Below are 24,042 nucleotides of genomic sequence, written 5' to 3'. Positions count from 1 at the left end.
TGGAATAAATAAAGTTAATCAATACACCTAATGCTTACAGTCCTGTTGCTCATCCTGGGTCAACATTTCATTCAGTAACATTAGGCAGTTCTAATTGATATGCTGAGGATTGACAAGGACGTCTCCTCCGACGTGGGTTATTAAATGGCACAGCCTGCTTGTCATTAATACACAAGAAGAAAGGAGGACAGAGCAGTGAGAAACACTCAAACGCGATAAAAAGTGATTGTGAAAATTTTCAAATATCAGGCTCAATCTAAAACAAGTTATTCTGTATTAATGCAGTCTGCATGTTTATTGGAAATATATGTTAAACATGAAGAACCCCCATTTCCCCACATTCCAGACCAGCAGCTTTACCAAGGTTTTTTTGGGGATTTCTACAAAAAAAATCACAAATCAAGCCGGTCAACATGCTGCTTGAGTCTTTGCGTCACCTGAATTCAAAAATGAAGAATGGTATGCAATATTATTTGCATATCTACGACAGAACATTGCGGATTTATAGCAAAAAAGAAATCTGAAAAACCACAAACTATCACAGCAGGAAATGTGGACATTATTAGGAAGACCAAAACACCCAAATAGCAGCTCATTTTATATGAACCGGTGGTTAAATGAAGATTAAGTTTTGAACTTACCACAAAATTTGTGGTCGTTTAAATAAAATGGTGTTTAGAACAAAATCCAGTGTTAACCGTAAGCGTATAGTTGTCATTTTCCTTTTGTAAGTATTTTTCTAGATAGTATCCATGTAGTATCCATCTCAATGACATGCAAGAAAACAACCAAATAAAGGATTTCAAGAGAAAAAAAAAAGGTATTAACTTCCTTCCTGTCACATGAGACTGCTAACTTCCAACCCCTACTTCCAGGAAGCATAACGAAGGCAAACCCTCCCAAAGAAAGGTTATTTTCATGTTACTAATAAGTATTTTTTGTTGACATATATATATCTACATAATCGTGAAGGTCTCTAGAATAATCCAAACAAAACAATTCTTACAAGAGATCTATAGTTTTTTGTACACTTAGTCAAAAGTCCAAGCGAAACTATAGTTGTGTTACAAATGACTTGTAAGTACATATAATGGGGAAATGGGGTATACTGTGTTAACAGGTTAATAAATCAAGATTTTTGGTCTTGTGTAGAGCTTTTTGCTTTCATAATATCCCACCTAAAACATAACTTAACCCTTTAACTGACATATCTACTGTACAGTAGACCTTAATTCGATAGGGAAAAATATCATATTTTATGATATTATGTCTTGTAAGGGCCAAAATATTGAGGACCCTTCATCCAGTTTGGAATGGATGCATTTCATTCTAATCGGTCAAGGACCCTAATTCTTTTTATGACTAGTAGCTTATGATTCCATTATAATGTGGAAATTCAGACAAGTAATGAATTTACATTTACATTATTTTATGAAATCACCTACTACAGTCAGCCATTGAATACTATGGGACTATTTTTTTATTTTTGTTATATATAGATGTAATTTTTTCATCATTATATTAATTTATTTTCATTTCACTTTTTAATACACAGTGCCCTGTTATGTTCCACCACTTTAAGACAAATGTATTTGTTGTTTGTTGTATTTTCATATTCAACAGATTTTAAGATAGATGCAGCTTTTATGAGTTTGCATCGAATGTTCTTCGACTTTTATACATAATACATTTGTTTGTGATTGTTTGTGTAAAGATTGATCTGTTGAAAGCAGTTATTTTGAGTTAGATACCAAATGTTCTCATCCTAGTCAAATTTGACATTGAAGGGGTGCATACAACATATTTGCCGCACATTCAAATACAATTTTCAAGAAAAAAAAATAAAACTTGGGGAAAATAAATGCAGAACACGTTCACATAGGACACTATTAACATGACTATATGCAGGAAACCATTCAGAAAAATTTGGGCACAAATGGGTTAAGCCTCTGAATGGCATAGTAGCTTATTTATCTTCTTTCACTTTTGTTTTTAACTCCACCCACATGTAAAAGATATAGGCTCCCTCTAGTGGCATCATCATGTTCTCTCAAAGAATCTCAATGCAGCTGTGCTTTATGCTGTTTTAGGTGACCAGGGGCGTGTCTAGAGGGGTGACACAAACCCCCCCAGCTCCGGAATATGATTGCTAAATAGGCTGTGGCCTGGTAAAATTATGTCGTCATTTTCTCACAATAAAGTTGTATTGTCAGACCTGTATGAGTTTTTTTCTTCTGCTGAATGCAAAATAAGATATTTTGAAGAATGTCGGTAACCAATTAGTAGGAAAAAAATACTATGGCAGTCAATGGGGTCCATCAACTTTCTGGTTACCAAAATTCTTCAAAATATCGTCTTTTGTGAGAAAGAAACTCATACAGGCTTGAAACAATTTTAGGATGAGTAAATTATGACAAAATTTTCATTTTTAAGTGAACTATTTCTTTAATGGGTTTTGGTTTATTTTTTTGGCCGAATTTAGTAAAAAAAAAGTTAAGAATGAAAAGAGGAAAGAGTCAGGTTTTAAGAAGAAACCATGTCAAAGCAACCACTGCATTAGTTGTTTCATTTTAAAATGAGAGGAATACATGTGAGTGCTCGGAAAATTCACAGCATTTTTTGTGATGTTGTTTCTCACAGTAGGTTGTTAAATCTGACACAAAAACACTAAAGAATCATAAGCCCTGAATCCAGCATAGAGGGGTTCAGTGAATGTGGTGTTGAATGTGTATAAGTGTGTGAGTGTGTGTGTGTCAGAGACACTGTAGAAGGACAGAGTGCCGGCTGACTCATCCAGATACACTCCTACTCTATTAGACAGGGGTAAAGGAGCTGGTATATTAAAACTCACATTATTGTGCCAGGCAGTGAATACATTAGCAGAACAGAACAAACTCCAAGATTTGTCATTGTATCCAAACCAACAGTTACTCCTGTCAATTCCTTTATATGTCACTGCTATATGACTCCAGCCACTACATTCAATCTCCCAGTAACAGCGTCCAGTCAGACTTTCTTGACTCAGAACCTGCTCATGGTGCTCAAATCTCTCTGGACAAGCTGGATAGTGCTGATCCTCTTTGACTGGTGTTATTTTTTTGTTACCATCAGACAGCATGAGTTGAGCGTGAGCTGTGTTTGGATCCATTGTGAGATCACAGGCATCTGAACACAGGAGTTAGGGAATAGAATATGATTAGCTCAATATAAAAACCATTAAGTCTATGGAAAGTTATCATAATTATATAAATACATGTTTGTGTGTGTTCCTCATAAATCCTATGATATGGGGACAAAATATCCCCACAAAGATGGCAATATTTGAATATTTGGTCCCAATGCGTGTGTGTGTGTGTGTGTGTGTGTGTGTGTGTGTGTGTGTGTGTGTGTGTGTGTGTGTGTGTGTGTGTGTGTGTGTGTGTGTGTGTGTGTGTGTGTGTGTGTGTGTGTGTGTGTGTGTGTGTGTAAGAGAGATGGAAGACCTACATTTTCTCAGTCCTGGACTGATTCTAAAATGGCCTCCATTATCCAAACTAGAGAGAGACAAATATAAACCACAAATGATTTATGTTTACTAAAGTTTGCAATAAATAACTGTAAGAACTTTAAATCTTTAAACAGTTTATCAAGCAAAAGCACTCAAAAAAAGAAAACATGGTAAATTCTAATAGGTACACAGGATTAGAGACAGTTTAGCTCAAAGAAACAACAGCATCCATTACACGAGGGGTTCTAAACTCTGGCCCTCGAGGTCCACTTTCCTGCAGAGTTTATACTAATACAAATCATTAGTTAAGTTAGAGAACAGACACTACAATTAAAAACTGAACATGTCTGCTCAATGCAGCATGAGCCAAATGAGAGTCGCAGCACAAATCAGCAGCAGGAGACTTCATTTATCACGTGAGTGAGGAGCTGACTGACAAGACAGTGGCGACAAAGGGTTAGTTGTATATTTCTAGTTGTTTTGGTTTTAATTAAGAATAATAATGAACCCACCATTCAAGCAATTCCCACCCCCAAATTGGCACTAATAAGTAAAATGTGCACTGTATTCATATTGGTGTGTCCACTGGCGTGGAGCCAGGGCTGTAGAGGGAGCATTTTCAGCTCATTTGTATGGAAGATCAACTTCAATAAGAATAAACCAGATGCAACTTTTTTAAAACAAACATACATTTATGTTATTTGGTCTTGATTTTCATTTTGGTTTGTATATATTATGTAGTACAATGTTTTAGGCCTGGGACACACTAAACGTTTTTCAAATCTTAACCGATTTTAAAGCTGTGGGAGACCAAAGACATAAGGGCAGTTTCAGCAGATTTTTAACATTATAATTCTCTGAATGCACACACTAGAAGATTCGTCCAGACCGCGAGACCACACACCCGTCGATAGTAACATTTTCACAGTGAGACGAGATCTCATGGAGACCTTGCAAGACCAAACGTGACTTGAGAAGAAACACAAATGGAAGACGATCAACGTTGTCAGCTGGTTCTGTTTTACAGGAGTTTTGTTTTACAGTAATAAAAACAAAGGAGGAAAAAAAAATATGGGTGATCTTCTTTCTCAATACTCCTCTTTTGTGGCATATTTGTAGCTGCTAAGTTTCAGCTATAGAAGCATGCAACATCTGGTTGGTGAAACTTGCTCACTTTCATTGGCTATCGTGGGTATCACGTCAGACACAGCCCAATCAAGAGTTGGTATCGTACGAGCTGGACAAAAAGTTGTTTGCGGCAAGCCTCGAATCGGGCTCAAAATTGGCCTTAAAATCTTCAAGTGTGTGGTCAGCATAAGGTGTATTGAATGATTTACCAAACATTTACTTTAAGACGGTTATTTTTATACAGTATTTATTAGGGATGCACCGAATCCAGGATTCGGGTTCAGATTCGGCCGAATATTGGGCTTTTTGATGGGATTCGGTTTCTGCCGATCAATTTGCAATGCCGATTTTTCTCGTGATGACAAGGACCCTAAACATCAGCTGCTGTTAAAACATTTGCGTATGAAACATCCGAAAAATAATACGAGTTGTGCATGAAGGAATCTACAGACAGCAGCCAAAATGTATTTTATTTTACCGTGCAAACAGCCGCATACAGATCAGATAACATATAAATAAAAATAATAAAATAAATAGGCCTACACTAATTATTTTTCACTTAAATAATTACCAAATTAAGATGACAAAATGAAAATACACTGAATCCGTTTTAAGCTTTGAAAAACCGGAATCGTTTTTTTTTTTTTTTTTTTTTTTTTTTTGTCAAATAAAACTAGCAGGCCTAGGCTACCTCGCGCTCTCCATTGTGCTGTTCCTTGATATGACAGAGGACGACTCAGGGTAATTTTTCTATAAACCATCAGGAAACAGCGGTGAGAAGAACATACACGACAATGTTTACTTTAGTAAACTTGACCAAAACCACACTACAAAAAGCCTTAAACAAGGCTTCAGATGGCACTGATGCCCCGGGAATACAGAGATAATGCCTCGCTAGAGTGGCCAGCCTCGGAAAGCACCTTCCATTTGCTTTCCACCAGTCAGGAGCTTGTACTACTGCTGTATTTTTCTGTCGAAATGGTCCCACACAGTAAGTTTTCCATTGCATCATTTTGTGAGATATATCTGGTTTGTGGTTGCACATGTCGACACGCTCCATGATCTAACAAATAACGCTATACAGCATATTTCTTAACCATGCATACATTTTTTTTTTTTAAAGCGTTAAAAAACATTTAAACCGTTTAACTGATAGTATTAATCGGTCAAAGTTCTTACTTTCGGTTAACGGTTAAACGGTCAATATGAGCATCCCTACACTGCTGTGGACGTTGTTTACTTCATTAATGTGTTTACTGTGATAATGGACTGAGGATGGTAGTAGGATTCAGTATTCGGTTTCGGATACGGACGAATCTTAACCAGTGGATTCCGTATTCGGCCGAACCCCAAAAATCTGGATTCGGTGCATCCCTAGTATTTATATTTCTTGAGTATGTTAGTGGGAAATATCCTTTTTAGATTCATTTTAAACACTGTAACAATCCAGTAAGATTTGTATATTATTGAGGAGTCATACAACAGATAGTGTGACCCACACAGAGACCTGATCTCACTATCATCAAGTCCGTCTATCAAATTTATTTTAATCTTTATTATTATATATTATAAATATTAAATTATGTATAAATATCAGAGGAAAAAAAGCATATCCTTTGCCAAGTACATTCTCACAGCTACCCCACATACTTGAGTTTCTTCAGTTTGTAATTTGGATCCTTCAGTTTATCCTTCAGCTTCACTCCTGATTGTCCTGGGTGATTGTAGCTCAGATCCAGCTCTCTCAGGTGTGAGGGGTTTAAACTCAGAGCTGAAGACACATAACCACAGCCTTCCTCTGTCACCATACAGCCAGACAACCTACAGACACACAAAGTCAGAATCTGGAAACTAAATAAGGCATTAAGAAATTAGGAAAATTAAGCATTAAAAAAAGAAAAACTACACATTTGTCTGTTAATACATTTTAAAAAATACAAGGAACACCTGATTTCTATCATAATGTTTCCACAATATTGGTTATTAATTATCTGTTCCAGAGAGTTCTTGTGTTAGGTAGTTAATTGCTGTGGCAACAGGGTAATCATAAATGTATTTATCTTAAAGGCATACTCCACCTAAAAATGAAACCCAGATGTATATGACTAGTATAAACTGCTTATGAGAATCACGTTGCAATGATGGTGAACTTTAAAGATGCAGAAGAGTAGGATCCATTTGCAGTGATCATTTATTAACAAAAACAACCAAAACTACAAGGAGCAGAACATCCAAGAACTATGAAAACATGCATAAAGAACACAAATATACAGCCACTGAAAGACAAGACCTGACAAATAACTTGGGAAAACCCTGGGTTTAAATACACAGGTAATGAGGGTCTGTCAAGGACAGGTGAATGTGATTTGTTGTCATGGAAACTAACCAGGGTGGCTATGGCGACAACAAAGGGTAGCTATAAGAACAAACCAAGCACAAGGCAAACCGGAACTGAACACAGAAACAATGGGAACAAAGTACTATTGGTAAAAAGAAGTACTATTGTGACATCGAACACAACTCAGTAAATACAAATAACTGAACTATTTCCTATAACTATTTCTGAATATCCGCCACATTTGACACTATTTCTTTCAGTATTCTAATCTCACGACTTTTGGCTCTCTAGAAATGTTCTGTCATGGTTAATTTCCTACTTGTCTGACCATCAATAATATATTTCTATCCACTAGGCTAAGTCTACCACTGCCCCTGTCTCACATGGTGCACCACAGGGTTATGTTCTTAGGCCTTTACACTTCATTATCTACATGTTTCCTTTAGGTCACCTTATCCATTGTCATGGCTTTAATTTTCATTTCTATGCAGATGATACCCAGATCTACATTCATCTCAAATGCACAGCACCTTTCACCACCACCTCCATATTAGCTTGTATTGGTGAAAAAAATACATGAATGTAATCAGTATTTTTTTCAAACTAAACACTGCTAAAACAAATCTTCTTCTGGTTGGTCCTCCTCATTTTACATCCCATCTTTGTATTGAAAATATTGATATTGCTGGCTTCCTTGTTCAACCTTCCACCAATGTTAAAAATGTGCGCTTCTCTTTCTCGTCTCATATCTCATCACTTACCAAATCTGCCTTTTTCACCTCCAGAATAGTTTACATTCTTTCTTATTTATTAGTGATGCTGAGACCCTGGTTCATGCTTTCATTATGTCATGCTGTGATTACAGTAATTCTCTCTACAAAACTCAATAAGCTTCAATACATTCAGAACTCTGTAGTCCTCACACAAACCCTCTCTAGTGTATTTATATTAATGGGAGTTTACGCTGTTCACATTACTACCAGGAATATTTTAACTCTCCTAAAATTCTGCATTCCTTTTTTCTGATCCCCTAAAAATCATTATTAGCCATATTACCACCTTGAATTACATGTGCTGAGCATACATTATATCATAGATAAAATCTTACATACCTCAGTATTTCCAGCTGACAATTTGGACTCTTCAGTCCATCGGAGAGCAACTTCACTCCTAAATCATGTAGGTCATTGTTACTAAGGTCCAGCTCTCTCAGGACAGAGTTTGAGGATTGGAGAGCTGATGAGATAATTCCACAATGCTGATCTGAGAGATTACAGCGAGCAAGACTGAAAGAGAGCGGAACACAATAATTTCACGACAGTTGGAACAGGTTTAAGTCAATTACGGTATTTCTTGAAACCAGAATTCATAAATGGTGCTGTAAGATGTCAAAACAGTAGTATACAAGTTGAACAATGTGTTTTTCCATAAAACAATGCTACATCAAGTTATTCTAAAAAATAAAAGTAATAAATACATTCCTGTATTACATTAGAACCTAACTGGCCTATTATATGTGATGAGCATCACTACATTGTGTCAGTCACTTGGATTATATTTTTGGGTCACAGAGGGTGGCCCCACTCATAGTCAAATCTTTGGAGAAAAGTTTTAGCCCTCATGAACATTAATTATGGAGAAGAGGGGACTGGTTGTGGATGTTGAAAAATATTTGGATGTTGAAAAATATTTTATTTCAAAGTGTGATATCACAATGAAATATCACCCCCAAGATACACAAGGAAAAAAACTGGACAGAAAACTGCTTTTATAGTCGAACCCTAAAGCTCTTCAAGAAAAGCTATAAAAAGGATTCTGTCTGGAAAATCTTTACAGAAGTCATGAATACAAAGAAAAAACTATGTATAGTACACTGAAAATATGAGAGAGTGTGTAAACAGAATACATCAACATTGTTTTCGGAATGATTGAGATTTATGGTTGATAATTTTTATCACGTGGCATGTTAGCCTTCATTTCGTCAAATTGGAAGTCACTGGATTCTTGTTGTATTGTGCCTGATTAGTTTACACTGATAATGTTAGAAAAGTAACAACACCACCTCAAACTGGACAAATTTAAGTAATTTCTATTTTTAACAAAAAGTTATCCTGACAGAGGTAACATATCAATTCTGAAAATGTATTAAACAACAAATTGAACTCAAGTTGTTTATTTCTTAGCACAACAACATACCTTCTAGACTATATATATATTAAAACAATATTTATTCCCAATCGTGTATGTACTCACAAAGCTTTTGCACAGTTGATGACAGCTGGTATCAGTCTTTTTCTCCCCTCAACTGAGGTGTTGTATTTCAGGGGATCCAGCTCATCCAGCACCTCCTCTGACATCTGAAGCATGTAGGCGATTGTTGAGCAATGAGCAGGAGAGAGTTTCTCCTCTGAGTGTTTGTCTGATTTCACAAACTCCTGAATCTCTCTGGACAGAGTCTGATCTCTCACTTCCAGCAGACAGAGGAACAGATTGATGGATCTTTCAGTGGAGAGTCCATGTCCATATTTGATCTTCTCTTTAATGTACTGTGTGGTTCTCCTGATGCTCTCTGAGCTGTTCTCTGTATGTGACAGTAGATCCTGTAAGAGTCTCTGATTGGACTCCAGTGAGATGCCCAGCAGGAACCGCAGGAACAGATCTAGATGTCCATTCTGACTGTCAAAGGCTTTATCGATTATTTCCCTTTGTAGATTATGTACAACATCGAAAAATTTCAATTTGTTGATATGTATCATTACATAATAGTAAAACACATAGAAAGCAGCAAGAAACTCCTGAACACTCAGATGAATGAAGCTGTAGACTTTCCTCTGATGAATCACACATTCCTCCTTAAAGATCTCAGTGAAAATCCCACAATACACAGTGACATCTATGCCACTCTCAATCAGGTCCTCCTCATAGAACATCACATTGCCCTTCATCAGCTGTTTGAAAGCCACTTCAGCAAGTTTCACAATCACTTCTCTGTTGGACTGCAAGAGTTTCTCTGGATCTCTTTTTCCGTACTTCTGATTCCTCATGTTGATCTGAATCAGCAGGAAGTGGATGTACATTTCAGTCAGAGTTTGAGGGATTTCTGCACTCAGATCTTCTTCCAGGAGCTTTTGAAGCACAGTGGATGAGATCCAGCAGAAGACGGGTATGTGGCACATGATGTGGAGGCTTCTTGCTCTTCTGATGTGTGAGATGATTCTGCTGGCTTGATTCTCATCCCTGATTCTCTTCCTGAAATATTCCTCCTTCTGAGGCTCATTGAATCCCTGAATCTCTGTCAGACGGATGATGTATTTTGAGGGGATCTGATTGGATGCTGCTGGTCTGGAGGTGATCCAGATGAGAGCCGAGGGAAGCAGCTCTCCTTTCATGAGGTTTGACATCAACACACCCACTGATGAAGTCTCAGTCACATCAGAAACTTTCTGAGTTTCTGAAAACATCAGTGTGATTCTGCTTTCATCCAGACCATCAAAGATGAACACAACTTTACACTCCTCATAAATCTTTGAGTCCAGATCTTGAAGTTCAGGATGAAAGTCCAGCAGAAGTCTGTGAAGACTGTATTGATGATCTCGGATCAAGTTCATCTCTCGAAATGGAAGCACAAACATGAAATCTACATCCTGATTGGCTTTTCCCTCTGCCCAGTCCAGAATGAACTTGTGCACAGAGACGGTTTTTCCGATTCCAGCAATGCCTTTAGTGAGAACAGTCTTGATTTGGTCTTTCTCCTCATGTCCGGGTTCAGGTGAGGCTTTAAATATGTCATTGCAGTAGATTGGAGTGTCTTGTGAGTGTTGTGTTCTGGCTGTTTTCTCCATCTGTAAAATCTCATGTTCTTCATTCACTCCTTCTCTTTCTCCCTCTATGATGTAGAGCTGTGTGTAGATCCTGTTCAGGAGGGTTTCATTCCCTTGGAGTTTAATTCCTTCAAATAATCTCTCGTATTTGTTTATCATGCTGGTTTTGTGCTGGTCTTTGACTCTCTGCAGGTCTGCTTCATTTTTGTCCTTTCTGATGTGAGTCTGATAGTAGGGTGTAGAGGGAGGGAAAGATCTATTCAGCAAAAAAGAGATTAAAAATGTAGTGTCCCTCTTTGATTTAAACCCCTGTGCAGTGCATGTGTTGTGTGTTTTTTAATCTTAAGTCCTTATTAAAATTACAATATAATTATAATATAAAATAAACAAATAAATAATAAAAATAATAATAATAAGTTGTTAATACTAACAAAGGGTCAAAGGTTGTAGTTCCATCACTGAGTGCAGGGGGTTGAATCCTCATGGATGCGTTGCTTTTCAGAGACACTGTGCTGGGTTCTGGAGACTCTGATCTCTGTCTCTTCCTCCTGCTGATACTGACAACAAACAAACAAAACTGAATTTAAGAGCACTTGCTATACACTGTAAAATCTAATTAGATTTTACTTAAAAAATAAGTAAAGTGACATATGAATAGTATGCTGTGCTGACAAATGTTTAGTTAGTATAGTTCACTTACACAAGAGTTCTAGTAACTAAAAAAAATAATTGTAGAGAGTACTTGATAATATATAGCTACCATTTTTGTAACCATGTGTTATGATGCTGAATGTTGAAGTCTGCGTGCGACTAAAGCATGTTCAATTGCAAGATATTGTCGGACCCTGAGTTGACGGCTATGCTTTCCCGGGCCACCGAAAAGGTCGGACTTGTGAGGAACCCTCCACCACATCCCGAACCTTCTAGGTTGGATGATTGGTTTCTGGGGGGGGGGTTCTCAGCATCCCGCCCCAGTGCCATTCTTCCTGGAGGTGCATGAGGAGCTTACCAGGTCGTGGATGACACCTTTCAGTGCCAAAAACAGACCTGGTGGCTCCTCCCTCCTCACCAACCTTGACGGCGGACAGGCCCACCAGAATCCCACCAGTTGAGTGGGCCGTCGCGATGTAAATGCTTCCGGCGACCGCCTCCAACTGGCGCGGTGACCCTCGTCTCCCGTCCAAGGCTTGTAGGTTCTCTTCCAGTCTGACTGCGAAGGCCTACAGGTCCTACGGACAGGCCACGTCCGCCTTGTATGCCATGCCGTTGCTTCAGGTGCACCAAGCCCAAGCACTCATGGACATGCATGAGGGTAGGCCTGACCCAGAGCTCCTCCGGGAGCTTCAGACAGGGACGGACCTCACCCTCCGGGCCATGAAAGTCACCGCCCATTCCGTTGGTCAGGCGATGTCCACCTTAGTGGTCCAGGAACGACATCTCTGGCTCAACCTGGCCGACATGAGGGAGACCGATAAGAACCGGTTCCTGGATTCCCCCGTTTCCTAGGCCGGGTTTTTCTTCAGCTGTTCTCGGCCACCCAGAAGCAGACGGAGGCTATCCAACACATCCTGCCCCGGCGGTCCGCTGCCGCCTCCACCCCGCCGCCGGCCGCAGCTCCTCCATCTGCCTGTCGCCGAGGACGTCTGCCTGCCGCCACCCCTGCTCCCGCCCCAGCCCAGCAGCAGCCTCCACCCGGGCGTAGGCGTGGAGCTGGCCGCGGGAAGGACGTCCAGCCCACTCAGGCCGTTGCCAAGCCAGGTGGCAAGCGCCGTCGTAAGAGACCCTGAGACGGGCCACCCAGAGATGGAGGAGACTGCTCTTCAGGAGATGGCTGCAGCACCACTCCTTCCCCCGGAGGAGGGCCGGGGGAAAATCTTTTCATTGATTTCTGTTCCCAAATTATCAATAAAAGAGAGGTTTCCGACATCTCTGGGTGCCAAGAGAGTGCGTCTGGCGGCATGCGACGCTACCATGCCTCGTTCCCCTCGGACGCCTCTCCCTTCCTGCCAGGAAGGGGCGCTGGCTGTCGGAACGCACTCAATGTGCCTCCTCACACTCTCCTGCCCCCTCATCGGATGCAGGTTTGTGTGTCATACACCCAGACCCCTCCACGGACCACTTCTATGTCGTCCATGGGTCCCTGCGTTCCGCTGCGCTGCCCCGCTACGGGTACGTCTGTGGTGCCGTGCCGTTGGTCCCGCTTGCACGGTCTTTGGGAGCCTGGCTAGCTCTCCCCAGCCCGTCTCGTTGGCTCATCCGTACCATCAGACTCGGCTGTGCGATTCAGTTTGCCCGGCGTCCCCACAAGTTCAGGGGCGTTCTCCCTCGTTACAGAAGTGAAGCGAACGCCCCTGAACTTGGGTGGACGCCGGGCGAACTGAATCGCATAGCCGAGATCGATGTGCCCTGTGCTTAAGGCGGAGATTGCTGTCCTACTGGTGAAGGACGCGATAGAACTGGTCCCTCCAGCCGATATGAAGTCCGGGTTCTACAGCCCGTACGTCATTGTACCCAAGAAAGGTACAGGCGGGTTACAACCGATCTTGGATCTGCGACACTTGAACCGCTCCCTCCACAGGATGCCGTTTAGAATGTTAAAGCAGAAACGCATCTTCAGGTGCATCCGTCCCCAAGATTGGTTAGCAGCGATCGACCTAAAGGACGCGTACTTTCATGTTTCAATTCTCCCTCGTCACAGACCGTTTCTACGCTTTACATTCGATGGACGAGTATATCAGTACAAAGGTCGCCCCGTGTCTTCACGAAAGTCGCGGAGACGGCCATTGCTTCCATGAGAGAGCATGGTGTTCGCCTTCTCAACTATCTTGACGACTGGCTGATCCTTGCCCAGTCGCGAGATCAGTTGTGCGAACACAGGGACCTGGTGCTCAGTCACCTCAGCCAGTTGGGTCTTCGGGTCAACTGGGAGAAGAGCAAACTCTGTCCCGCACAGAGGATCTCTTTTCTCGGGATGGAGATCGACTCGGTCACCATGACAGCGCGCCTCACCTCACAGAGGAGCGCATTCAGTCAGTGTTGAACTGCTTGAATTCTTTCAAACGCAGCACAGCGGTACCACTGAAACATTTTCAGAGGCTCCTGGGGCATATGGCATCCGCAGCTGCAGTAATGCTAGGGTTGCTTCATATGAGACCGCTTCAACGCTGGCTACACTACCGAGTCCCGAGATGGGCGTGGCACAGTGGGTCCCTCCGTGTCCAAGTGACGCCGAGATTCCGCCAAACCTTTAGCCCGTGGTCGGACCCTTCATTTCTATGGGCAGGAGTGCCTCTAGAAGAAGTGTCCAGGCATTCTGTTGTCTCCACGGATGCCTCATCCACCGGCTGGGGTGCCACGTACAACAGGCTTGCAGTTTCGGGTCTGTGGACGGGGCCTCAACTGCAATAGCATATCAATTGCCTGGAGTTGCTGGCAGTTCATCTTGCTCTCAGCCGCTTCAAAACGCCGCTCAAAGACAAGCATGTTCTGGTCCGGACAGACAGTACTGCGGCCGTTGCGTACATCAACAAACAGGGTGGTCTACGCTCCCGCCGCATGTCCCAACTCGCCCGCCATCTCCTCCTGTGGAGTCAGAAGCATCTGAGGTCCCTTCGTGCCATTCACATTCCGGGCCCGCTCAATTGTGCGGTCGACGAGCTGTCACGGTTGCCGGTGCTCCCTGGAGAGTGGAGACTCCACCCCCAGGTGGTCCAGCTGATCTGGAGTTGCTTTTGGGCCGCACAGATCGATCTGTTTGCCGCCCCCGACATGACCCACTGCCAGTTGTTTTATTCCCTGACCGAGGGAACCCACGGCACGGATGCCCTGGCACACAGCTGGCCCCGGGGCCTATGCAAATATGCGTTTCCCCCAGTGAGCCTTCTCACACAGACACTGTGCAAGGTCAGGGAGGACGAGGAGCAGCTTCTATTGGTCGCACCGTATTGGCCCAACAGCACTTGGTTCCCAGAACTAGTGCTCCTCGCGACAGCACCTCCTTGGCCTATTCCTCTGAGGAAGGACCTCCTGACTTCTGGTTCTCTATATCTCGAAGCTGATAGGGGCTCTCTGAAGTGATCCCAATTCGTCGGTACAAACGACGTACATCTCCGTTCCCTCCTTCAGGGAACGAGGGTTACCATACTTAACCGAGAAATTTCTTGTTGCATTGTTGCATCAATAGGAAGAGAATTACAATAATATAAATTAAGTGCCAAGTGCCCAACCAAAGGGAACACTGATCACCATAATGGTGAGTTCAAACAAAATATTTTAGGAAAATTTATGAAGTCAGCTTATGTGACATTCTCTCAATTTTTTCAGTTGTATTGACAATCTGAAGTGAAGGAAATGAGGGAAAAGTATATTAAGAATTCCCCCTTGAATTTTTTTCCCCTTGAAAATCCCACTCAAATCTTTTAATTAATTTTAACTTGGGTTTTCTGAGTAAACAATGTATAGTATGTGAATAGTACAGATTACTAGAGTTTTACAATTAAGTTAAGACATTAAGTAAAGTTAACTAAAAAGTGTTAGTTAGAATCACTGTTGGATATTACAGTGCTGTATAACAAGCTGTATAATTCATTTAGCAGATGCTTGTCAAATAAGAAATACAACAAGACATTCATCTAATAGAGACAGTAACAAGAGAATGCAATACAAAGTTCAACAGTTGTATAGAGCAGTGGTTCTCAAACCTGTCCTGGGGACCCTTCACCACTGCACATTTTGTATGTCTCCCTCATTAGACACACCGAATTCAAGTCTTGCAGTCTCTACTAATGAGCTGATGATTTGAATCAGGTGTGTTAGATGAGGGAGACATGCAAAATGTGCACTGCTTGGGGGTCCCCAGGACAGGTTTGAGAACCACTGGTATAGAGGACATGCTAGAAAAGACATGACACTAATGTTATTTCATTGAGTCTTAAGCCATTATTCATGTAATATGCTCTACAGTAAAATATCAAATAACTGTTTATACTAACAAAGGGTCAGAGGTCACTGGTCCATCACTGAATTCAATGGGTCCTTCCATGGATCTGTTACTCTTCAGAGACACACCGCTGAGTTCTGGAGACTCTGAGCTCCGTCTCTTCCTCCTGCTGATCCTGACAAAAACAACAACAACAGACAACAACTGCATTTTAGAGCACTAGCTATACTGTGTAACTTGACTGCACCATATACACTGTGTGCAGAATTATTAGGCATGTTGATTTTCTGATCATATTTTTTTTCCAGGCACATTTGACCAATTCCAAACCACAGTAATCCTAATAACTGCTATTAATTTAGTATTTAATAATGTATAAGTGACATATAATTGTTCATGAAGGCTAGAAATGAAAAACACCTTATATTCAGGTGTGCAGAATTCTTAGGCATGTTTTCTTTTACAGATAAATTGAGCCAAAAAAGAGATTTAAGTCAGACTGAAAAGTCATAAATTATTAAATGCCCATGAGAAGGATGCAATACTAATGCAATACTAGACATTGCAGTTAAGGCATGACCATTGGACAGTGAAATGCTCGTTGGGTCAGCAGGGTCAGACAAAAACATGTGGCGGAGAAAAGACACCTGTTAACTGCAAAAGAATTAAGAATTAATTTGAAGAATTAAGTGTGAAACCATCAGGAACCCTTTAGTCTCCAGCGCCACCATTTTGCAGAACTGCAACCTACCTGGAGTCTCCAGAAGTGCAAGGTGTCAGGATCTCAGAGACTTCAGTTAGGTAAAGAATCCTAAAAAATGACCCCCACTAGATAAGAATCATAAGCTGAAGTGTTGTAAAATACATGAAGAAGGTTTTTTTATAGGCTTTATGGACAGATAGGTTGAGAATGACTCTTGAAGGACCAGCACCACATCCTCTAGTACCACTGTTTGAAGAATTCATCTTCCAGAATCTGGCAGTACGTTTTGGGAGTTCATTTTAGTCCATCCTGAAGTCCGTTTTGCAGAGATGGACTAAAAATTAACTCCCAAAACGTACTGCCAGATTCTGGAAGATGAATTATTCAAACAGTGGTGCAAGAGGATGTGGTGCTGGTCCTTCTAGAGTCACTCTCAACCAATCTGTCCATAAAGCCTATAAAAAAAAAACAGTCTTTGTGTATTTTACAACACTTCAGCTTGTGATTCTGATTTAGTGGGGGTCATTTTTTAGAATTCTTTACCTAACTGAAGTCTCTGAGATCCTGACACCTTGCACTTCTGGAGACTCCAGGTAGGTTGCAGTTCTGGAAAATGGTGGCGCTGGAGACTTAAGGGTTCCTGATGGTTTCACACTTAATTCTTTACCTTAATTCTTAATTCTTTTGCAGTGAACATGTGTCTTTTCTCCACCACATGTTTTTGTCTGACCCTGCTGACCCAAAGAGCATTTCACTGTCCAATGGTCATGACTTAACTGCAATGTCTAGTATTGCATTAGTATTGTATCCTTCTCATGGGCATTTAATAATTTTTTACTTTTCAGTCTGAGTTAAATCTCTTTTTTGGCTCAATTGATCTGTAATAGAAAACATGCATAATAATTCTGCACACCTGAATATAAGGTGTTTTCATTTTCAGCCTTCATGAACAATTATATATAACTTATACATTATTAAATACTAAATTAATAGTAGTTATTAGGATTACTGTGGTTTGGAATTGGTCAAATCGGCATGGAAAAAAAAATATGATCAGAAAATCAACGTGCCTAATAATTCTGCACACAGTGTACACTCACCTAAATGATTATTAAGAACACCTGTTCAATTTCTCATTAATGCAATTTTCTAATCAACCAATCACATGGCAGTTGCTTCAATGGGTTTAGGGGTGTGGTCCTGGTCAAGACAATCTCCTGAACTCCACACTGAATGTCAGAATGGGAAAGAAAGGTGATTTAAGCAATTTTGAGCGTGGCATGGTTGTTGGTGACAGATGGGCTGGTCTGAGTATTTGTTACTGCACAGTTACTGGGATTTTCACGCACAACCATTTCTTAGGTTTACAAAGAATGGTGTGAAAAGGGAAAAACATCCAGTATGCGGCAGTCCTGTGGGCGAAAATGCCTTGTTGATGCTAGAGGTCAGAGGAGAACGGGCAGACTGATTCAAGCTGATAGAAGAGCAACTTTTACTGAAATAACCACCCGTTACAACCGAGGTATGCAGCAAAGCATTTGTGAAGCCACAACACGCACAACCTTGAGCCGGATGGGCTACAACAGAAGAAGACCCCACCGGGTACCACTCATCTCCACTACAAATAGGAAAAAGAGGCTACAATTTGCACAAGCTCACCAAAATTGGACAGTTGAAGACTGGAAAAATGTTGCCTGGTCTGATGAGTCTTGATTTCTGTTGAGACAGACAACGGGAGCTTCATGCCCTGGATGTGCATCCCACAAATCTCCATCAACTGCAAGATGCTATCCTATCCATATGGGCCAACATTTCTAAAGAATGCTTTCAGCACCTTGTTGAATCAATGCCACGTATAGAATTAAGGCAGTTCTGAAGGCGAAAGGGGGTCAAACACAGTATTAGAATGGTGTTCCTAATAATCCTTTAGGTGAGTGTATTTTGTTCCTTCAGTGAGGATCAGTAAACAAGGTATAGTATAGTATAGTACAGTACAGTGAAAAATTCGCTGTGATGGCATCACCACTCACCCACTGCAGATTTCTGGAATACACTGTAAAACACTTTGAATGAAAGCATGTGTCAATGCAAAAATGGCCAGTGTCTTACCTGGGGTCAGAGGTCACTGTTCCATCACTGGATCCAGAGGGGAGATTCCTCATGGATTGATCTCTCTTCATTGACGCACAGCTTGTCCCAGGAGATGGATAACTCTTTTTAGTGTTCTTCTACTCTCATTTGCCAAAAGAGTGTTGAGCGACTGATCTCAGACCTTTCATGTGGAAAGACATTTATTTTCCTGTGGTACAATGATACAATACTGCTACATAAAAAAGTACAGATTTAATCTAGATTACTTTTGCAGAATTGTACCTTTCCCATGTTATAATAAAGTAAATATAGCTCAATGTAATCTCAAAAGATGGTTCCTTAAATGTACTTCGGGAACGTATGTTATTCAGTTATTAGATTTTAACCTACCCTATCCTATCAATTATACTGCTCTGTTTTTATTTCATTTTATTTTTTAACAGAACATGCGTATCAAGCTCTTTAAAAAAAGACACTTCTCTCATCTTCTTCAAGTAAACAATTATATTGAATTATATTGTTAGAATTTATAACTAGTATAGTTATACATACATAGTTGTGGGCCATACATAGTTATACATAACCATGCCCTATCAAAAAACCAACAAACAAACAAAAAAGTTAGATGCTATGATTTCAACTTCCCTTATAGGCTAAAATTGTGGAAGGCACATTCATAATAGCTTATTTTGGTCATCATAAGCATAATTATTTTTGTAACAAATACAAAGAAACAGACTCTTGACTCAATTGTGTATTTCTGCTTGGACATGTCACTTCACATGGCAAAACCATCATCTGCGAAGATAAACTGCTACTCAATAACACCACCACATCAAAAATACACACATGGAAATGGATGGTGAAAACATCAGAACATCAGTTTCCAACCCTGATCCTGGAGTACCTCCAACATTGCACATTTTTGATGTCTCTAATCTGACACATCCATCTGAGGTCTTCTCATTTCTTACTCATGCATCCTCACTTCCTTTCCTCACGTCTCAGCTCCATCCCCTTAGGATGTGCGGGAAGATGGAGGATGGAGGAACCAAAGGAAATCTTGCTTGTACATTGGATTATTCTTGATCACTCAAGGGATCTGCCCTTGAAGTTTGTTTTTTTAAGAAACTCATAATAAATAATAATAAAGCAAAGTACACTGTTGAATTATGTGAAATATACTATGGTTTATTTAAACCAAACCAAACCAAAACAAATTAACATTACTGTGACTGATGCGAAGGGGAGGACAATTTATACTGTACATATGTCAGATTTCCCCATAGGATACACCTGCATAGCCTTGCTCATAGTTCCTCTGGAAGCTTCCTGACTCCTCATGACGAAGCATTTGAGTATTGAGTAGCACCCTTGTAGTCTTTACTAACATGATGTTGAAATTATTCAGGTGTATTTTATTAGGGAGATTTCTAAACTGTGCAGTGCTGGGGGTTCTCCAGAACCATTGCCATAGAGCATTGGTTCTTGTCCTTCGTTGCAAACTATGTTTTTGCATGCATCACATTATTGTGCGGTGGGCCCTTTAAGAGACTGATCACTTGACTCAAGGTGAAGTAAAGTATAAACGCGGTCTCACCAGTGTGATAAGAACCACAGTAGATTAAGTCTTGATCTACCTTCTTGTGATAACATTGGTTTACTTTTTTTTGTAACGCTAAGAAAGAGTGAATCCCTCATGTATGAGGCAGCGCGTGTCTGTGTACCTGCCATTAATTGTGTGAAATATAGACTTTTTCGCATTCAAGCATTTTTTTTATGTTTCAAAGAGGGTTATCTGGGTCAAAGCGTTACAGCAGGTAGATATATAAATCATTTACATTATTCTACTAAATTGAGCATATAGTGTTGTTGTTGTTGTTTTTTTGTGTGTTTCCATCCAGCACTTTTTATATGATATCTACAAATTCAAATAACAATAAAATGCAGTTTTTTGTTACTATATATAATCACTTCCTAGATAGCCGCATTGTGTCGGCCCAGATCTGGCCCAAATCTGGCACATGTGGAATACTGATCTGGCCCACATCTGGCACATGTGGAATGCTGATCTGGCCCACATCTGGCTCATGTGGAATATTGATCTAGCCCACATCTGGCACATGTGGAATGCTGATCTGGCACACATATGGCTCATGTGGAATACTGATCTGGCCCACATCTGGCACATGTGGAATGCTGATCTGGCCCACATCTGGCTCATGTGGAATATTGATCTAGCCCACATCTGGCTCATGTGGAATGCTGATCTGGCCCACATCTGGCTCATGTGGAATAATGATCTGGCCCACATCTGGCACATGTGGAATCTGATCTGGCCCACATATGGAATACTGATCTGGCACATGTGGAATACTGAGCTGGCCCACATCTGGCACATGTGGAATCTGATCTGGCCCACATATGGAATACTGATCTGGCACATGTGGAATACTGATCTGGCCCACATCTAGCACATGTGGAATACTGAGCTGGCCCACATCTGGCACATGTGGAATACTGATCTGGCCCACATACGGCTCATGTGGAATACTGATCTGGCCCACATCTGGCTCATGTGGAATACTGATCTGGGCCAAATCTGGCTCATGTGGAATACTGATCTGGCACACATCTGGCTCATGTGGAATACTGATCTGGGCCAAATCTGGCACATGTGGAATACTGATCTGGCACACATCTGGCTCATGTGGAATACTTATCTGGCACACATCTGGCTCATGTGGAATACTGATCTGGCCCACATCTGGCTCATGTGGAATACTGATCTGGCCCACATCTGGCTCATGTGGAATACTGAGCTGGCCCACATCTGGCTCATGTGGAATACTGATCTGGCCCACATCTGGCTCATGTGGAATACTGAGCTGGCCCACATCTGGCTCATGTGGAATACTGATCTGGCCCACATCTGGCTCATGTGGAATACTGAGCTGGCCCACATCTGGCTCATGTGGAATACTGATCTGGCCCACATCTGGCTCATGTGGAATACTGAGCTGGCCCACATCTGGCTCATGTGGAATACTGATCTGGCCCACATCTGGCTCATGTGGAATACTGAGCTGGCCCACATCTGGCACATGTGGAATACTGATCTGGCCCACATCTGGCTCATGTGGAATACTAATCTGGCCCTCATCTGGCTCATGTGGTATACTGATGTGGCCCACATCTGGCTCATGTGGAATACTGATGTGGCCCACATGTGGCTCATGTGGAATACTGATCTGGCCCACATCTGGCTCATGTGGAATACTGATCTGGCCCACATCTGGCTCATGTGGAATACTGATCTGGCACATGTGGAATACTGATCTGGCCCACATCTGGCACATGTGGAATACTGAGCTGTCCCACATCTGGCACATGTGGAATACTGATCTGGCCCACATACGGCTCATGTGGAATACTGATCTGGCCCACATCTGGCTCATGTGGAATACTGATCTGGCCCACATCTGGCTCATGTGGAATACTGATCTTTGCCCCACATCTGGCACATGTGGAATACTGATCTGGCCCACATATAGCTTATGTAGAATACTGATCTGGCCCACATCTGGCTCATGTGGAATACTTATCTGGCACACATATGGCTCATGTGGAATACTGATCTGTCCCACATCTGGCTCATGTGGAAAACTGAGCTGGCCCACATCTGGCACATGTGGAATACTGATCTGGCCCACATACGGCTCATGTGTAATACTGATGTTGCCCACATCTGGCTCATGTGGAATACTGATCTGGCCCAGATCTGGCTCATGTGTAATACTGATCTGGCCCACATACGGCTCATGTGGAATACTGATCTGGCCCACATCTGGCTCATGTGGAATACTTATCTGGCACACATCTGGCTCATGTGGAATACTGAGCTGGCCCACATCTGGCACATGTGGAATACTGATCTGGCCCACATACGGCTCATGTGGAATACTGATCTGGCCCACATCTGGCTCATGTGGAATACTGATCTGGCCCACATCTGGCTCATGTGGAATACTTATCTGGCACACATATGGCTCATGTGGAATACTGATCTGGCCCACATCTGGCTCATGTGGAATACTGATCTGGCCCACATCTGGCTCATGTGGAATACTTATCTGGCCCACATCTGGCTCATGTGGAATACTGATCTGGCCCACATCTGGCTCATGTGGAATACTTATCTGGCCCACATCTGGCTCATGTGGAATACTGATCTGGCACACATATGGCTCATGTGGAATACTTATCTGGCCCACATCTGGCTCATGTGGAATACTGATCTGGCCCACATCTGGCTCATGTGGAATACTGATCTGGCACACATATGGCTCATGTGGAATACTGATCTGGCACACATATGGCTCATGTGGAATACTGATGTGGCCCACATATGGCTCATGTGGAATACTGATGTGGCCCACATATGGCTCATGTGGAATACTGATCTGGCACACATATGGCTCATGTGGAATACTGATGTGGCCCACATCTGCCTCATGTGGAATACTGATCTGGCCCACATCTGGCTCATGTGGAATACTTATCTGGCACACATATGGCTCATGTGGAATACTGATCTGGCCCACATCTGGCTCATGTGGAATACTGATCTGGCCCACATCTGGCTCATGTGGAATTCTGAGCTGGCCCACATCTGGCACATGTGGAATACTTATCTGGCCCACATACGGCTCATGTGGAATACTGATCTGGCCCACATCTGGCTCATATGGAATACTTATCTGGCACACATCTGGCTCATGTGGAATACTGATCTGGCCCACATCTGGCTCATGTGGAATACTGATCTGGCACACATATGGCTCATGTGGAATACTGATCTGGCCCACATCTGGTTCATGTGGAATACTGATCTGGCCCACATCTGGCTCATGTGGAATACTGATCTAGCCCACATCTGGCTCATGTGGAATACTGAGCTGGCCCACATCTGGCTCATGTGGAATACTTATCTGGCACACATATGGCTCATGTGGAATACTGATCTGGCCCACATCTGGTACATGTCGAATACTGATCTGGCCCACATCTTGCACATGTGGAATACTGATCTGGCCCACGTGAAATATTGATCTGGCCCACATCTGACACTTGTGGAATGCTGATCTGGCCCACATCTGGCACATGTGGAATATTGATCTGGCCCACATTTACATTTAGTCATTTAGCAGACGCTTTTATCCAAAGCGACTTACAAATGAGGGCAATAGAAGCAGCTAGAGCAGTCCAAGGGCAACAATATCAACAATATGCAAGTGCTGTAACAAGTCTCAGTTAATCTAGCACAGAACATAATTTTTTTTTTTTTTATAAATAAATTAGACAGACAGACAATGAATAGAATGATAAGTGCTCTTCTCGATCGGTCAGGTGTTGCTGGAAAAGATGTGTCTTTAGACGTTTTTTGAAAATGGCTACAGACTCGGCCGCACAAATTGAGATAGGCAGGTCATTCCACCAGGTGGGAACGTTCCAGGAAAAGGTCCGTGACAGCGA

At 41.8% G+C, this 24,042-nt stretch overlaps 1 protein-coding gene across 4 annotated transcripts in view; it reads right to left on the bottom strand.

Moving 5' to 3' along the window:
- Positions 1-24,042, bottom strand: part of LOC307124382 (NLR family CARD domain-containing protein 3-like) — a gene marked incomplete at its 3' end in the record, with an annotated part of 56,099 nt that overhangs the window by 30,896 nt on the left and 1,161 nt on the right. Inside the window, exons 2-9 of one of the 4 annotated variants that reach the window (XM_079813541.1) lie at positions 18,526-18,688; positions 15,766-15,888; positions 11,206-11,331; positions 9,207-11,030; positions 8,066-8,239; positions 6,266-6,436; positions 3,487-3,533; positions 1,492-3,165 (exon numbers count right to left, since the gene is read on the bottom strand). In XM_079813541.1, the coding sequence (XP_079669667.1) occupies positions 2,648-3,165; positions 3,487-3,533; positions 6,266-6,436; positions 8,066-8,239; positions 9,207-11,030; positions 11,206-11,331; positions 15,766-15,888; positions 18,526-18,596 (3,054 nt within the window). In that variant the 5' untranslated portion in view covers positions 18,597-18,688. Of the gene's footprint in view, positions 1-1,491; positions 3,166-3,486; positions 3,534-6,265; positions 6,437-8,065; positions 8,240-9,206; positions 11,031-11,205; positions 11,332-15,765; positions 15,889-18,525; positions 18,716-24,042 lie in introns of those variants that run through there. The other 3 variants (XM_079813542.1, XM_079813543.1, XM_079813540.1) reach the window with 3 other exon arrangements.

This window comes from Gobio gobio (assembly GCF_949357685.1).
Source record: "Gobio gobio genome assembly, chromosome: 3".
NCBI classification, from domain to species: Eukaryota; Metazoa; Chordata; class Actinopteri; order Cypriniformes; family Gobionidae; genus Gobio; species Gobio gobio.
The sequence above is the reverse complement of the archived record's forward strand: the minus strand, read 5'-3'. Positions and strand labels throughout refer to the sequence as shown.